At 48.2% G+C, this 18,321-nt stretch overlaps 1 protein-coding gene across 1 annotated transcript in view; it reads left to right on the top strand.

Annotated features, from left to right (window-relative positions):
* Positions 1-18,067, top strand: part of LARGE1 (LARGE xylosyl- and glucuronyltransferase 1) — a 538,562-nt gene extending 520,495 nt beyond the window's left edge. Inside the window, exons 13-15 of the mRNA XM_049627511.1 lie at positions 7,499-7,645; positions 13,426-13,621; positions 16,452-18,067. Of these exons, the coding sequence (XP_049483468.1) occupies positions 7,499-7,645; positions 13,426-13,621; positions 16,452-16,649 (541 nt within the window). The 3' untranslated portion in view covers positions 16,650-18,067. The remainder of the gene's footprint in view (positions 1-7,498; positions 7,646-13,425; positions 13,622-16,451) is intronic.
* Positions 18,068-18,321: the final 254 nt, after the last annotated feature.

The raw sequence follows: 18,321 nt of genomic DNA, 5'->3' as shown, positions 1-18,321 counted from the left end.
AAAACTTGGCCTCCTCTTCTGGCTCCCAGCACATGGTTAAGAAGTCAGGTGTCAGTCGGGAGTTTTTACTTATTTCCTCTCCACTGCACCATGCCGGTCAGTTCTTTCCAACCTCTAATCACATAAGGTGAAACTAAACATTTTTCACAGAAAGATACTCATGACAACAAGGTTGTATGTTTTTGCCAAGTGTAAGGTCCCATTTCTTGGTGAGTGACCCTGGCCTCTCTGAACACCCCTGCTTCCACCATAGCCAGCCTCTTCTGACCATCAGCGTGCATGCTGGGTGGGGGACGAGGGGCCAGCATGGCGACGTGGATCCCGTTCCTGACAAATGATTTGACCCTCCTCTTATGTTGATTTGGTTCGTTTCTGCAGAAGTACGGGCAGGCCATGCCAAATGGCCATGGCTCTCAACACCCACCCATTAGCTGGTCTTGGCTGCTGCTTCGGGTCCAGGTGGCAGCCATCAAGGGAGAAACCACGTTGCCAAAATCCAGTGGTCAGTGCCCGCTTCTCCTCTTCACTCCTCCACAGCATTTGACCGCTGATGGCTGCTCCATTTCTTTCTTCGTGGCTTACCGAAGTACATCCCTGTCTCCTGGTGGTTCTTGACTTTATTAGTCCCTTCCTGTAATTCTCATCGCTGGCTACTTCTCTTCTCATTCCACCGTCCCTCGGTGATGTTGTTCAGTCTTGTGGCTTTAAAGGCATCTGCCACTGATCCCCAGTATAGCTCCACCCAGCCCTGTCCCTTGACCTCAAAACTCCTATGTCCCAATGGCCTTCTCGGTGCCTCTGCTCAGTTTTCCCATGAGCATCTCAAATGAACTGTTCAAAACTGAAGTCTCATCTTCCCCCAAAAGCCCACGCCAGCATCTCTGTTGATGGCAACTTGTCTTCCCATGATGCAAGCCAAGAGGCTTGGGTCACGTCCTGTACTCCACTTTCACAGCCCACGCCCAGTGGGTCAGGAAATCCTGCTGGCTCTAAAACCAGGCTAGTCTTTTTGCCTTCATTGTTACTAGCTTGGTCCAAGCTAGCTCACCTGCATCACCTCAGGAGCCTCCTGACTGATCTCCCTGCTTCTGCCCGTGCAGCACTGGAACCTCTTACCAACAAGGCAGCCAGAGAGACCCTTCTTTTTTAGAGAGAGAGAGAGAAAGCAAGCAGAGGAGAGGGGCAGAGGGAGAGATAGAGAGACTCTTAAGCAGGCTCCACTTTCAACACGGAGCCCAACACACGGCTCAATCCCATGACCCTGGGATCATGACCTGAGCTGAAGTCAAGAGTCAGAAACTCAACCAACTGAGCCACCCAAGCACCCCTTCTTTTAATATAGAAAGCAGCTCATCTCACCCCTTAGCTCAGAGTCCCCAGTGGCACTGCATCTCACTAAGTAAAATCCCAAGACCTCTGTATTGGTCTCCTTTGGCTGCTGTCACAAATCACCATGAATATACTTGAAAACAACACAAACGTATTATCTTACAGTAGTGGAGGTCAGGATCAGAAATCAGTCTTTCAGGGCTGAAATCAAGGCACCCCAGGCTGCGTTCTTTCTGGAGGCTCTAGGGGAGAATGTCTTGCCTTCTAGGGGGATCCACATTCTTTGGCTTGTGGCCACCTCACCCCTACCTCTGCTTCCATCATCCCATCTTTCTTTCTGACTCTGACCCTCCTGCTTCTGTCTTATAAGGACCCTTGTGATCACACTGCACTCACTTAAGTAAAACAGGATTATCTTTCCATCTCAGCATCTTTAATAACATCTGTGAAGTCCTATTTGCCAAGTAAGGTTGCGTGTTGCCAGGTTTCTGGGATTAGGACATGGACACTTTTGGAGGAGAGGGAGTGCCGTTCTCTTGCCCACCTCAACCTTCAGTGATCTACACGACCCCATGTGACCTGCAGCACCCCTTCTTCCCTCGTTGCCTCTCTGGCCCCACTTTTAGGGACTCACCCTGTTCCTTATTGTGCTCTCGTCATTAGGACCTTTGCACTGGCTGCTTCCTTAGCCTGGAAAGCGCCTGCCCCAGATCACATGACTGCTCCCTCACCTGCTGCTCACCCTTCTCCGTGAGGCCTTCCTGGACCATCCTATCTAAAACTGCCACCCACTCCCCACCCCTGGCATTCCTAATACCCCTCACCCAGCCCCTTCCTCTCTCACAGAAATTCTTGCTTTCCAACAGTAATTCACTTACTGTTGTGTCTCTGTCCTGGAAATGTCAGCTCCACGAGGACAGGAATGTCTGCCTGTTGTATTTACTGATGTATCCCAAGTGCTCACACAGCCTCTGGCACGTGGTGGAATAAGTGAGGACTTGAACAGATGAGTAGCAGAGTCAGACCTTGGCCAGTGCTGGCGCCAGCCTTTGGGACCCCGGTCAAGCCGCTGTGAGAAGATGGGTGGGCAGTCGTGCTAGCGGCCGTCATGCATGGAGTGGTTACCATCTGCAGGGCTCTGTTTAAGTGCTGTGTGGTCCTCACAGACCCCCTCTGAGACTAGTGCTGTTGTCACCTCCCCCGTGATCACAGATACAGAAACTGGCACAGAGAGGATAAGTGATCCACCAGGATGCAGTGCTAGGCAGCCCAAGCCCTTGTCCTCACCACTGATGGGATGAAGTCAGAAGAGCTCTGCAGTGCCCTGTTCCTTATTTCTCTGAGATGCTCTTCCATAATCTCTTCGTGCCTGGTACCTGTTTCCCTGGTGACAGAGACCTGCCTCTTGGGCAGAGGATGGGGTGAAAAGAGATTGAGAGAGATGGAGGGAGGGGTGTATGTGCTTGTGTGCATGGATGTGCACATGCACTGGTCAGGACCAGTCTTGGGGTTTGGTCATTCGAAACCCCAGGAAGCCTGTCTACCTTACAGGGTACCCTTTCATGCTGTTTCTTTGACATGACACTGAGCCCGGGCGAGCCTACAGTCTGCTCTCTGCCACCCCGTCAGTTGGTATAGGAATCCTCACTGCTCATGTCCTCTCCCCTGCTCACCACTTTTCCCAGGCAAGAGCAAAGCAGGCAGTATTTGTAGACTTGAGCAGGCTATGGGGAGATGCCTAGGGAAGATGTGCAGGAGAGAGCACTAGGGGGGCTCGAAGACAGACGCCACCCGGTGCACGGTCTCCCTCCCCCCATCAGCTCGGCCAGATCGGACGGGGCCAAACTTAATCTGCCGGGAACACCTGACTTGTTTTGGACATGAAGAAGGACCCAGAGAGCTGGCTGGAGACAGAGATCTAACACAGTCTGTCTCCGTAGATAAGCAGCTTGGCAGCCAGAGTCCCGCCCCAGGTGTGAGAGTGTGTTGTATTTCCCGCCTCCACTGCACTCACGCATCTCCTGCAACAGGCCCATCAGCAAGCCGAGCCGGAAAGGGGAAGGGGGTTGTTTGTGAAGCAGCTATTCTAAGTCAGGCACTGGGTTGGGCTCTAGAGGGACTGTTCTGCTTCATCCTTTCAGCAGCCCTATTGGTAAGAGTCATCATCTCCACTTTGTAGACGGGGAACCTGTGAGCAGGAGAAATGGAGCATCATGCCCAAGGTCATAAGAGAGTGGCAGGCAGGATTTGAACCCAGTGCTGGCTGGCCCCAGGTCACTTGCATGTGCTGCACAGGGTTCTGAACTACTTCAGTAGAAGCCTAAGGTTTCTTTTAAGAGTCCCTCAGTCCAGGGGTGCCTGGGTGGTTCCGTTGGTTAAGCATCCCACTCTTGATTTCGGCTCAGGTCATGATCTCACAGTTGTGGGTTCGGGCCTTGTTTTCAGGCCTTTATTTCCAGTCAGCTGATTGTAAACGTTAATTACATCCATGAAATATTTTCACCGCAACATCTAGATGAGTGGTTCCACCAAACAGCTGGCAGCATTGCCTCCCTAAGTTGGCACATAAAAGCAACCGTCATAGGCTGAACCATCACATACGCAGTGCTTAACGTGCGCTAGGCATGGCACCAAGTATTTCCATATGCACGTGTGCTTTTCCTCACCAAAATATTTAACGAGAGCATGAACTCTGAATCTCAGAGTGGTTCAAGTGAGTTTCTAGAGTCAGAACTAGAAGCTAAGTGTGTCTGATTGCTCCTGTACCAGACTGCCTTCTAGAATCTTCAGTGTTAATCTAGATTTAAGATTCTAAGAGGAATGAGTGAAGTGACCAAAAGTCACTCAGCCTGTCAGGGCTGGCTCCAGAACTCAGGTCTCTTGGCTCCCGGTCTAGCCTTCTCACCTCAACTATACTGCCCCTCTGTTCCCTGAAGATTCTGCATTTGAAACACTCCATCTCCTGCAGGACTCACTTTCCAGGTAAATAGTGGAGGCATGTTGTGCATCCCTAGGTGGTCCACAAACCCCCAGCAAGGGAAGGAAGCCGTGTGGAAGGATCCAAGCTGTCTTTGCCATGTCCATGAGCAGATGTGCTCAGAGTCAGCATCCTGGAACCACTTTACTGCTGCAACAACTTCGTAATGAGACCCATTCGGGACATCGATATCAGAACCTCTTTGAACTGAGTCTGTAATGGGCCTATCTAGTGACAGATCCATCTTTGTGGCAGTGCATGTTTCAGGGAGATTAAAGGGAATTTGCAGAAAGCACTCTGCAATCTGATGCTCTCTATGCAGGGAAATAAGGCTTTCTCGGGCTGCATTTTGTGAAGCATGCTGCTTACTGGGTCTGCTTACTCTGGGCCTTGCAACATATCGATCAGGGTGGTTTGGCTGCAAGCAACAGAAACCAATGGTAGGCAGCTTAATAAAAATGAAAAGAAATCAAAGGAAAACAAGACAAAAACTAGTTGAGTGGTATTTCTTATGGAATCAAAGTAGAATCTGGAAAAACCAATACCTGAGACCATAATTAACCTGGGCAGCTCTGGGACCCTCTGCAGCAGAAGTTCAGAAGCCTCAGGGCGCCTGAGTGGCTCAGTTAAGCATCCGACTTCGGCTCAGGTCATGATTTCATGGTTTGTGAGTTCGAGCACCACATCAGGTTCTGTGCTGACAGCTCAGAGCCTGGAGCCTGCTTCGGATTCTGTGTTCCGTTCACTCTGCCCCTCCCCTGCTTGTGCTGTCTCTCAAAAATAAATTAAAATGTTAAAAAAAAATCTTTTTCGAAGTTCAGAAGCCTCTAGAGTGCTGCCTGACATTAGTACATGTCAGCTCTTTGGTTTTCAGTCTCTGCATCTCCGTTCAAACTTCCAAGAGTGAGAAACTGATTTGCTCAGCCTGAGTCCAGTGTCTGCCCCTGAACACTGCCCTGGCCGTGTGTTCTGGGAGCTGCTCCTCCACACAGGGACGACGAGAAGGGGAGTCATCTTTGAGCAGGCAGCCTGAGAAGTGGCCACCGTGACTGTGATTATAAAAGTAATAGAGATAGACACACGTGCATTCCTGGATCTCTGTTGTGGATGTGTATGCACGCTTCGCCCATCCCTTTGTGGTTCAGAGCTACTGGCCTCCCACGCTTTTTCCAATTATCTTAACACAATTATCTGCAAATGCAATCTTGGGCTTTTAGCATCCTGAGATATTTGAGACAAGAATGTAAATACCAGGCAGGAAAGATGCGGCCTATTTTGTTCAGTCTGTGTCTCCCAGTGCCTAGCGTGGTGCCTGGCACATAGTGGGTGTGCTCAGTGATTGTTCAATAAGTAGCAACTATCCGTGCTGGGGGGGGGGGACCTCCCAACCCCTCCTTCCTGGTAGTTGCAGGGGCTCTGCTGCCTGGTGAGTCCAGGGAAATTCTGTAGACCCATGTGTCCCATCCTCAACACCCAGAACCAGTAGATAAGGTATCTAGTTTTCCTGGAGGAAAGGTGACGAGCCTCAGTTCTGCTGATGTCTAATATAGGATTGATATAGAAGAGAATGCTTGGCCGTGGATGAGGGAATCTTTGGTGTTTGAAGCCATGAAGTCATTGTTCAGAGACACAAAGCAGGAGAGGAACGCAGACCAAAGCTGTCTGACTCAGACTACTTGTCCTCCAACTGGCTAAATATAGCTCACCCAGATTCTATCTTGGTGTCACCCTCTATGAGTCTCCCCAGAAATAGTGCCATCGGGACCATATATGATTTGGTATATAGTGAACATAACACAAGCCTAATTATAAAGAATGAACTACAAATGATATTCAGAGCATTCTAAAATGACTTTCTGGTCCATCTCTCAGCCACCTCTACTCAAGGGGACACTGGTGCTACCCCTTAAGCAAGGGTAACTTCTGAGACCTGTCCTTATTCTGACCTCATCATGGATGGATACCAAGCCCTGCCTCATCCTTCTCAAGCTGCGGCTCTGTTCTTGCCCCATGCTGGCCCGGGCTAACAGTTACTAAATGGTAGCATGACTTCCCTTTGCAGACCAGTCCCTGCTTACGCATAGGCTCAAAGTTGTGTCGAGTGAAGTGACTTTAACAATACGGCGATAAGTTGTATTGCTATGGAACTGCTGCTTCCAGTATTTTGCAAAATGCCTTCCAATGCCTCGATTCCCCCAAGGAAGACTTCAGAGATAATAAGCAAATAGCCCTTGCTGGCATTGAGACCCGAGAGTCAGTGGTCTGAGCAGGAAGCCAGAATGAAGTACCATAGTTGTGGCCAAAAGGGCTCATAGGAAGACCAAAGCCAGAATAATGATGGTGTCGTGGCAGAATAATGACCTTTTGTTGCTACAAGTCAGCCATGTGCCGAGTGTACCGAACAGCATTTGCATTTATATTACCTCGTTCAGCCTCCACAACAACTCCAGGAGGGAGAGATCATTGCCCCGTTTTAGGGAGGAGGAACTGAGGTAGTAAGAAGCTAAATTACTTGCCTGGTACAAGACCCATCATCTTTCTGTGTCCATTACAAACCTCCTGCTCTTCTCCCCTTCAGAATGGTGGCTACAGAGCTAGGCAATGGCAGACGAATTTAGAAGGGCAGGAGCTGGGTCTCAGGGGAGTCGAGCAGAAGGCCAGGGTCAAAGGTAGGAGTGAGTAAGAGGATGGAGAATGTCCCACCCTTGCATGGAATACCAAAGCTCTATTGTATTGGGTGCTGGCTGCAAGGGGCAGGCCTGGCTAGTTTAAAGGTTCAGGGTCTGGGGGATTCAAGGGGTTGAGGAGTCCAAGAGAGGCGACCCAGAAATGCCCAGGTTGGTGATCACATCATCAGCTTTACGTCTGACAATGCCATGCGGCCAGTGGCACAGCAGGAGTGTGCGGCCAGCGCAGTGGCTCCTGCAGGCTGAGCTCCAACCCCCCCGTGAGTCCTTGGAGACCTGCCTTCTGCACTTGGCTCAGAGGTGACATTGCTTCTCTGGACTCCTGAGTGGTATTGGACTGGCTGCTTGGCCTCCCCAAGCCTCGGTTTCCCCATCTTTAAACTGAGAGTTTGACTTGGGCTTTCTGTCCTCCACCCCCTTGTGCCAACCCTCTCCCTGTCCTCACGTGGGAAAGGCCTTTGCCTGGTATCATGAGACCCTGTTTCTGCCTGCCCTCTCTTTTCAGGAAGTCTGTCATCCAGCTTGACCTTGCCAGCACCAAGAAAGCGATGATTGTCCCTGCATTCGAGACACTGCGCTACCGGCTGTCTTTCCCCAAGTCCAAAGCAGAGTTGCTGTCAATGCTGGACATGGGGACTCTCTTCACATTCAGGTGAGTTGCCCTCGGTGCCATCCCTCCTGGGGGTGTCCGGGACCTTCTTGGAAACCCAGGCACCAGAGCTGCTGGCCCAGAAGTTTGTTGCTACCTTAAACCATTTAAAGGCCAGAAGAAGCACCGCTGGCCCCCACTAGGTCTTTAGAATATTCTTTCTCTTCCCACATGCCGTGTGCTCTGTTTTGCACATGGGTGGTGGACATGATATGTCCAGATGGAAGGATCAGGTCGTCAGGTAGGAAGTTCAGCTTATACTTGATCCCATCTCCTCTCTCTGAATTCTCTCTTTGGTTTGTTTGTTACTTCATTCATCTGGGAAATGGGTTTGTCCTGTCCTATTCCCCCTTTTCCTTTTCCTGTGAGTGGTCTGGTCTCCAAGGTCCTCAGGCCTAGGATGGGCTCATGTAGCTTCAACAACTAATGGCATCAAGGTGACTACAGGGTCAGATATAGCAGATGGGGCCACTGACTTTGCTATTGCCCAATGACAGGTCTGAACAAGCCTCTCACTTGCCTGACTTTCCAAGTTCCCAAAGTCCTGCAGGAGCATCGCAGGGGAGCTGCCCTGCCACCTGTCCACAGTGCCCAGAGAGCGTGTGCACCTGCACAGGTGGGAAGGGGCTCCGACTCCCAGAAACAGGCTGTAAGTGTAAACAGTAAGTGTCGTGCCCTTGGGGGAAGTACAAGTCCTCCCCGGTCTCGTGACAGAACAGTCTGAAGACAGAGCCACTGCTCCCGTCTCCGATTTTACAGAGAAGCCTCTGCTTTGAACAGTGTAAGAATGGCCAACGCCACCTTGGAGTGAAAAATCATACATTTCCAGGCAACCCGAATTTTACCAAAAAGATTGTAATAGTGGGGCACCTGGGTGGCTCAGTCAGTTCAGTGGCCAATTTCGGCTCAGGCCGTGATCTCACGGTTCATGGGTTCAAGCTTTGCATCGGGTTCTGTTCTTACACCTCAGAGCCTGGAGCCTGCTTCAGACCCTCTGTCCCCGCCTCTCTCTGCCCCTCCCCCACTCATGCTCTGTCTGTCTTTCAAAAATAAATAAACATTAAAAAATTTTTTTAATAAATTTTTTAAAAAGATTGTAATAATAACTTAAGTTTCCATACTATTACTAAGTTACTAGAAGTTTCTAGAAGGTTTTCTCAAACAAGTTTTATTTTGGGAAAGTACCTTCATGAGATAGGTTATTCATTCAACAATTCGGAGATGATCCTTTTACGCATTTTATACAGATAAACTGAGGAGTGGAGGGGACCTGCTCATGCCAGGACTTGAACCCCAACCTTCTTCCTGTATCCAGAATTCTGGAAAGTGATCTGAAATCACTTGATTTAATACCTGCCCCCCAAAACGAAGACTTCTTTCTTCTTGGAGAAAAAATAACCACAACCACCAGTTTTTGAATATATAACTTCTGCCAGACACTGTCATCAGCTCATGGAATCCTCACAACAAATCCATGAGGCAGATAACTGTTATTCCCCTTCTACAGATAAAGAAACTGAGACTCTGAGAGGCTAAATAACTTGCCCAAAGACACATCGCCAATACGTGGCAGAGCCTGGATTCAGACCAGGTCTTAGGAGCTGCACAGCCAGTGCTTTTAAGTCTAATACCATTGGACTGGGTCCTGAATGTTCCCACCAATCAGTGTCAGAAGATAAAGGTAAACATGGAGGCACTGAGACCAAAATCAGTCTGAGTTTCCTACAGATGCCATAGCCTCATGGCTCCACGCCTGGTACATTTCCAAGGCATCTTTCCTTCCATCCCCATCCCCAGGTGATCTGAGAACTCATTTCAAGGCCATGTCTGTGGTCATGTTTGGCCTGCTGCATCCATGATTGCTGCTCTGGCCAACAGCTCACAAGCCACAAGGCCAAGTGCTAAATTATAGACCTTCCCTCCAAGAAATTGCTTCTGTCACCTTCCCTCCAAATGATGACCTGTCAAGCCTCCTTGGACAAGTCGCATCCAACATCCCCTGGAAACTTCCAAGTGCCAACTCTCAAGCCCTATTCCAGATGTAACCGATCAGAGGCTCTGGGGGTGGAACCCAGTGATTGGTTAAAAAAATAGTCTCCTAGGTGATTCTGGTACTCAGCTCAAGTCTAAGTACCACTGCTCAAAGCAGAATGCCCCCAGATCTCTCAGAAGTAGCATCCCACATGCTATATCCAGGAAACCTCTCTCATCTCTGTTTCTTTGGAGGCTACCTGGTGCTGATGGTCCCAGAGAACAGCCTTGAAGTCCAATGTCTACTGGACTCACGGTAGGTTCCTTGAGCGAGTATTCAGGCTGTGATGTGTTTTCATGGCAGGTGAACTGTAATGTCACCCTGTTCTGTGCTGACCAGCCACTCAGTATGCTTGTCAGTGTTGCTGCTGAGCTAAGGAAAGCTGCCTTCCCACCCAGGAGTAGAGGACTGAGCCAGCTGCCTCCCTCCCCCATTTCCTCTTTCTCATACAGTAGGCCACAAGTTTATATTCTAAATAAGAAGGCTATTGATGCATTGATATCCCTGGGAGTAAGACCACTGTGAATTGACATTGTAGTTAGGGCAAACAAGGGGAAATAATGAGAATATTTTCATTTTTTGAGGAATTATTACATATCAGGCACTGCTCTGGATACTTTATGTGAATTCACATAGTTGTCAGAAATCTATGAAGTAGGTATTAGCATCTCTGTTTTACCTATAGAAAGAAATGAATCATATTAATTATTATTTATTAATAAATTCACCTAGAGAAAGAAATGAAGGAGCAGAGGAATTCAGTAAGTTTTCTGCACCTGCTAAGTGACAGAATTCAAACCCAGACAGGGAGGCTCTAGAGCCATTGTTTTTTTTTGTTTTGTTTTGTTTTTTTACATTTTTTTTTTAATGTTTATTTATTTTTGAGAGAGAGAGACAGAGTGTGAGCAGGGGAGGGGCAGAGAGAGAAGGAGACACAGAATCTGAAGCAGGCTCCAGGCTCTGAGCTGTCGGCACAGAGCCCGATGCGGGGCTCGAACTCATGGACTGTGAGATCATGACCTGAGCTGAAGTTGGACGGACGCTCAACCGACTGAGCCACCCAGGCGCCGCTAGAGCCATTGTTTTCAGCCACCTTGTTAAAGTGCCTCTAGGGAAGGAGCATTTATTGAACGCCTGCTGTATGCTAGCACTGTGCCAAGCCCTTTATAAACATTTTCTCATTTCAGTTCCTCAGCAGTCCAACAAGATAGATATTTTTTTCTCCAGTGGATGCAAGAGGCAAGTGAAGCCTCATTTAAATGCTTTGCTGACCGAGGTCCCCAGCTCCTAAGTGGCGGAGGTGGGTTTTAAACCCTGGTGCGGTGGTCCCACTGTGCCATGCTTGAGCCTAGTGCATGTTCACAGCCACCGGTCGTGCTGGGCCGGCTCTGTGCAAGTCTCAGATGTCAAGGCTGCCTGTTGGGCTAGTTCACAGATGGAAAATCAACTCCTTCCCAGCCTGATTTTTTGATTAATCCCGACATCTCGCAGTATCCCTGCTTTTCACACTCTGTTAAGGTGATGTGACTCAGCCTTTCATTTTTCTTCCCATTGTGTGACTGTGGTTTAGGTGGCAGTTGCTGAACTGATAGAGCTGAGGATTCAAGTCCCTGCTCTCTGCCAGCCTGGCCATGTCGCCCCACAACACAGCTTACTGAAAGGCCAGTGCCCGCGCACTGGGGAGTTCCTCAGGCTTCAGGGCAGGCCCAGCCTCCGTCAGGAGGGAGCAGAATAAGTAAGCGGCCACCTCCCCTGCCAGCAGGGCTCCACTGACCACCCACTCTCACTTAAACCTCACTCGCTTTAGGGGCGCCTGGGTGGCTCAGTGGGTTGAGCATGTGACTTTGGCTCAGATCATGATCTCACGGTTCCTGAGTTCGAGCCCTGCACTGGGCTCTCTGTTCTCAGCGCCAAGCCCGCTTCGGATCCTCTGTCTCCCTCTCTCTCTGCCCCTGCCCCACGCACATGCGTGCTCTCTCCCTCTTGCTCACTCTCTCTCCAAAATAAATACCCATTAAAAAAAAATCTCACATGCTTTAGACCCTCCCTGCGTGGAGGTGGAACCCCCAGACCACGAGCTCCGTTCTCCCTGTAGCTCCCTAAGATGTTACGGTCCTACCCTTCAGTCTCACTTTCATTTTATCTTCTACCGTGTTCTTTGTCCCTAACCCCTTGCTCTTGGGCCAGGTCTGCTGCCTTCACTAGGCTCCCAGCCTCCTGTCATCTCTTTGTAGCTTCCAGAGGCAGATTCCTGCCCTACTGTCTGCCCTCTGTCTTAGGTACCCCTCAGGTTTTTAGGTTACTCGTTAGTTAGTTATTCAACTTAGTGTCTGATTATTGACTCTCTGATTATTGACTCTCTGTGTGTATAGACCAGAGAGTGTGGGTAAGAATGACACGGAAGAGAGATAACCTAGCATAGTGCTTCAGGGTCCTGGCCCTTGAGCCAGGCTGTCTAGGATTGAATCCCAGCCCATCCTTATTATTTGTAACTTGGTATTAAGTTATACCAATTTAAAGCTACAGATACAGTATTTACAATATAACTGGTATATAGTAAGTGCTTAATAACTATTAGCTTGTTAGGATTGTTGTTATATAGTTGTATTCATTTGCTGTATAACAAGTTGCTACAAATTTAGAAGCTTTAAACAATACAAATTTGTTCCCTCACAGTCCCTGAGGGTGAGAGATTGGGGCATGGAATGTCTGGATTCTCAGTAGGGTCTCACTGGGCTGAAATCAAAGTGAGGGCAAGACTACAGTTCTCCTGAACTCTGGGCTCGTGGACTTCCTTTCCTTGCACCTGGAAGGCCACGGTCACCATTTCCCTGCTGGCTCTTTGCCATGTGGCCCCCACAGGTAGCCCACACATGGCTCTTCACTCTCTTCCAAACTCAGATCTAAAAGTTCACATGATTTGGCCAGACCCACCCCAGGAATCCCCCTTTTAATTAGTCCAAAGTCAACTGATTGCTCAATTTAATTACATCTATGAGGATTCTACAAGGATCCCTTTTGCCATATGATGTAACATACTCACAGGAGTGACACGGTCACAGGTTCAGCCTCAGGGGGGAGAATGTTGTATGAGGGCAGGGGCACCGTGTTCTCTGGTAGGATCAACCAGCATCCACTCACCTGCAGTTCATTCCATATAAATGATACACGAACTCACCGATCCCTTCATTGTGAGAGTCTTGGCGTTAGTGAAAGATGTACATAACAGACTGGGTTAGTTTCCTAAGGCTGCCATAACAAAATTGTACAAAGCGGGCAGCCCAACATGGCAGAAGTTTATTCTCTTGCAGTTGTGGAAGCCAGAAATCCAAAATCAAGGTGTTGGCAGGTTCATTCTTCCTCCAAAGGCTCTAGGGAAGAATCCTTCTTTGCCTCTTTCCAGCTCCTGGTGGAGGCTGGCCAACTCTGATGTCCCTTGGCTTGTGGGAGCATCACTTCCATCTCTGCCTCCACCTGTCCATGGCATCCTCCCAGTGTGTGTCTCAGTGTCCACATTTGCCTCTTCTTATAAAGATACCAGTGGTTGGATTAGAGCCCACCCTATTCTACCATGATCTCATCTTGATATATCTGCAAAGACCCTCTTTCCAAATAGGTCCCATTCACAGGTACTGAAAGTTAGAGCTTGAACATCTTTTGGGGGGGGACACAGTGCAACCCACAAGGACCGTATCTGCATAAACCTTTCCTTCCTTCCTTTTGCCCAATGGCTTTTCTCTGTGTGACCTAGGTACCACGTCTGGACAAAAGGCCATGCTCCCACAAACTTCGCCAAGTGGCGGACTGCCACCACGCCTTACCGTGTTGAGTGGGAAGCTGATTTCGAGCCATATGTTGTTGTGAGAAGGGACTGCCCTGAGTATGACCGGAGGTTTGTGGGCTTTGGATGGAACAAGGTGGCTCATATCATGGAACTGGATGCACAGGTGAGACAATGGACTGTCATGGCTGTGAGGAAAGAAGCAGCCTAGACTTCAGGGCTGAAAGGGGACCTTGGAGGTGAGAAAGCAGAGCCCAAGAGGGAACAAGACATGGCCTAGGACCAGAAGTGAGAAAATGGCAGTGCTAATTCTTAGGGCTGTCGATTTCCAAACCTTCTTTCTCTACATTTGGGTGAGAGTTCGATTCCTGACCAGGACCCAGGCAAGTGTGAGTGTCTTGTGACAAAACATTCCACCCCCCCCATCCTTACCCAATTTAATGATGAGGATGAAAAATCGTCACTTAGTGTTAGAGCCATATAAGTGGCCCAAAGCATTTTAGGAGTTCCATATGAGTGACACAAGGCTTGAGGCTGAGGGGCAGCTCATTATTGTACGTTATAACTATAAGTGATGGTCTTTAGACTGTATTTAGTTGTGAAAACACTTTCATTCATTCAATAATATTTATTAAACACCTGCTTCAGAAGAAATCAGTAGAATTCCAACAGGTTAAACCAGGAGTCTGCAAACTTATTCCACAAAGGACCAGATAGAAAATTTGGGGACTTTAGGGGCACCTGGGTGGCTCAGTCGGTTAAGCGTCCGACTTCAGCTCGGGTCATGATCTCACATTTTGTGAGTTCAAGCCCCGCATCGGGCTCTGTGCTGACAGCTCAGAGCCTGAAGCGTGCTTCAGATTCTGTGTCTCCCCCTCTCTCTGCCCTTCCCATGCTTATGCTGTGTCTCTCAATAATAAATAAACATTAAAAAAAATTTTTTTTGAATTGGGGGGCTTTGTGGGGCCTACAGGTCTCCTTCTCAATGACTTAACTCTGCCTTTGTCATTCAGTGGTAGGCAGTATCTAAACCAGTGAGTGTGGCTGTGTTCCAATAAAACTTTATTTATAAAAACATGCAGCAAGCCGGACATGTTGCAGTTCATCAGCCCCCGTGTTAAACAAACAAAAGTAAAGTTGATCTGGTTAAGTTAGGAGAAGGATTCCTGGGCCTCTCAACTCCACCTTTTTCTCTTTGTGTCTATTCTCCAAGGCACCTGTTCATGGAGCACAATGCACATACTTCTCAACAGGAGCACCAAATTCATAAAAAAAAAAAGCAAGGTTGGATATGCTCAGTGCTGCCTGGCCTGAGAATCACCTGGAGAATTTTCCAACAGCTCGTTATATTTGAGAGCAGTCCCAAGTGGTTTTAATAAGTATCTAGGGTTGCAAACCACCTGTGTAGATGGAAGGCTGTAGAATAGTGTCCATATTTAACAACAGAAGCATGACTGATAGTATTCATTTTGTCATTGATACTTGGAGGTAGTCTAGTGCTACTCACAGACAGAAATGTTTAGTCTGCCTCAGCTTCTGCTTGAACAAAAAGAAAAGTACTATTTTTGTATCCAGCAGTGTGGTGAGGTGAACTGGTTCAAATAAAATTAATTTTTCCAGCACTAAAACCTGGGCTTTGTTTGTTTTAGGCAATTTTGGTGGGATTCTTGAGCATTTCTTGCTTATTTCCCTTTTTTGCCAGTAGCACAGCCAATTTTGCCCTTTCCAGTGATTGAAGGAAATAATGAGGTCATACCTGACAGGTAATCCAGCCACACCTACTGGGGCTAATGGGATCGGTGAGCTGCTTTGTCCCTGTAGGAGATGTCGCAACAGCTAAGCTCTGACAGTTCTTGCATTTTCTTTTCAGGAATTTTTCTTACTCCTCCTTACCATCACCTGTCATTTCTTGCTGCGGTCAGTGTTCTTCCATCTGTAACAGATGCCTTTCTCCATTTTTTTTTTAATGTTTATATATTTTTGAGAGAGAAAGAGAGACAGAGAGAGTGAGAGGCAGAGAGAGAGGGAGACACAGAATCCGAAGGAGGCTCCAGGCTCTAAGCTATCAGTACAGAGCCAGAAGCAGGGCTTGAATTTGTGAACCACAGATCATGATCTGAGCCGAAGTCAGACGCTTAACTGACTGAGCCACCAGGCGCCCCTACCTTTCTCCATTCTGATTTTCCCTCTCATAGTTTATCCTGATCTGTTCTGGGCCGGGAAACTAGATGATCAAAGCCTATCAGACATTATGTCCAAAACCAGAATACACAGAGTCTGAGTGAAGGTGCACCGGATTCTCCTTTGTTACACATTCTAAATTTATGTCACTCATTTGGGCTGTTTGGAGACATTTTATTTTTGGTCTGAGTTTCTATCTGTATTCTGCCAAGCAGAGGCCCCTGTATGGCGATGTGACGTGTAAGAAGGATAGGTAGGCAAGAGCTTTGTTCCTAATGAGCGTTCCATGAAAGTTCATGGAATCTATGAGATTCCATTGGGATCTTTTTTTTTATTATTCCTTTTTTGTCCCCTCTTGTGTACTAGTATGTTAGTCTGTCAAACCTCATCAAGCCCTATGAGAAATCACATAAACAGACATCATTTAATTGAGCAACAGAGTCTCTCGTGGCTTATGTCATTCTAGAACAACCACGTGGGCATGTACTCACATTTATCAAGAATCTTTCATGGGCCATGAGCTCTGCCCAGCATCATCCACACATTATTAGTCATCTTTCAAGGTAGGTATTATTACTTTTACTTTATAGATGAGAAAACTAAGGCATAGAGAAGCCAAGAAGTTTGTCCAGAGTCAGGGAAACAGGCCTGCTCTGTCCCTCTCCAGTATGGCAGGCTTTCCATGGCCCCACCCTCCTTGCTGACATCATTCCCCACTTCATTCAGTCACTTTGTCATTTGGTCATGCACTTGGGCATTCATCATGCATTCTGAAGGGTTCTTGCAAGCGCTCTCACACTACTCTTGTTTTCCAGGAATATGAATTCATCGTGCTGCCCAATGCCTACATGATCCACATGCCTCACGCCCCCAGCTTTGACATCACCAAGTTCCGGTCCAACAAGCAATACCGCATCTGTCTCAAAACCCTGAAGGAAGAGTTTCAGCAGGACATGTCCCGCCGCTACGGCTTTGCCGCCCTCAAATATCTCACGGCTGAGAACAACAGCTAGCAACCAGGAAACCCACCCCTAGGGAGAGACCTATTCTGCAGGGGAAAAGCCACTTTGCTATTTGGGGCCCAGCCTTCAAACTCAAAATTTGAGCCATGCTTTTTTGGTTTGTTTTTATTTGTCTCTTTGGCCCAACAAAGCCACCCACACTACAGAGATCTGGGACAAGGATCCAGCCAGCTCCTCTCTGCTCCACAATCTGGCATTCCCAGAATGTGGAAGAGTAGCTCATCGACACAGTCTCTTCAAGAACGGGACACAGGGGTGTTAGAGGGAGCAAAGGGGTTATCCTACTAAAAAGCCACAAAACCGAGCTGGTCTTTAGGGATGTTCTTGTTGCTTTTTAAGAAAGGGAAGTCAGGGTGCTGGGGGTTAGCGATCCCAGAAAATAAAGGCAAAACTGTCTTTTTGTCCAGAGGAAACTTTCTTTTGTGTCCTGCAATCTAGCTGTGTATCCAAGGTGGGGGCCATCCAATGATCTGAACCAACTATGTGGAAAGACCCAGTGGGGACATTATACCTGGTGGGACCTGGAGGTGGGGTGGGTTGGTTCTTTATCTTCAAGGTCGCTCTTGTTTTGCTTTGATTTGTTTTCCTTTGAGGGGATTTTGTTTGTTTGTTTGTTTTTGGTCTGGGAATCCAAAATTGAAAACTTGATCTTTTAAGTCTCTGAAAGAGAATCAGCTGCGTCAACCAACATCCCCTTATGAGCAGTGGCCCAGCAAGGAGGACAAGAGTCTTCAGCCAATATTTAAACATGGGCAGCCCTCTTCAGGATTCTCACTGAGGCCCCCGTGACCTTGAATTCCCTACTCTCCAGAATCCAGGGGCTAAGACGGGGACTGTGGAAATAGGAAGACCATCCCGTCTACAACCAGTCACATTTTCTATTGGCAGTGACCGCTTCCTGAAGAAAGGGCTCTGAAGGGGCTGCTTTGGTGCACATGAAAGGTACGAACCTCCCAGGCCTTCAGAACTGTAATAGTTCACACATGCCCAATTCCGAAGATTCACATGTCCCTTTGGAGACCTTGAGGAAGAATGTGTTGGGTTCCTCCGACTCCGTGCTGCTTCGCTGCGGGTGGGAGGAGGTCACAGCCTGGGGCTCCCTCTGGGACCTGTCCAGAGGGCAGGCAAGCACCTTTACCATTACAAGGATTGAGGAGACGCTGGACTTTTTACCCATTTTCTTGAATCTTCAATATTAATGTTGTGTTTACATTGATGAGAACAAAAGTCCACGCCCTCCTCTAGGCTGGGCTGTTTGTATTGAGTTGCAATGTGACCAGCGAACGCTGCATTCAATAAACGAAAGTACGGACTGTGTCTCCCCCGCTCCCTCCCTCCACTCCTGTAAGAAGCTGCAGAGGGTAGCTCCAGGGTAGAGAGCAAGATCGATAAACAGCAACTTTACACTTTGTGTTCTCCCGTTTTGTTTTTCTCACCATTTGAACCTTAACCTTGTTTTCTCCTTTTCTGAGGTTAGATCTCACCACACCCTCTGACCCTCAAAGCGTCTTCAGAGTCTCCGTCCAGCTTCTGTCTCGGCACGGAAGCCAGATGTTTTATATCTCAGACGCTAGCACGTTAAAACCTGGTCGTCAGTAGCAGAGTGAGCCTCTAAGACTCTGTCCTGGTGGCCATGTGACACCCCACCTCAATCTGACCTATG

Source organism: Panthera uncia, chromosome B4 (assembly GCF_023721935.1).
Source record: "Panthera uncia isolate 11264 chromosome B4, Puncia_PCG_1.0, whole genome shotgun sequence".
NCBI classification, from domain to species: Eukaryota; Metazoa; Chordata; class Mammalia; order Carnivora; family Felidae; genus Panthera; species Panthera uncia.
Note: the sequence above shows the minus strand (reverse complement) of the source record. Positions and strands in the feature narration are given on the sequence as shown.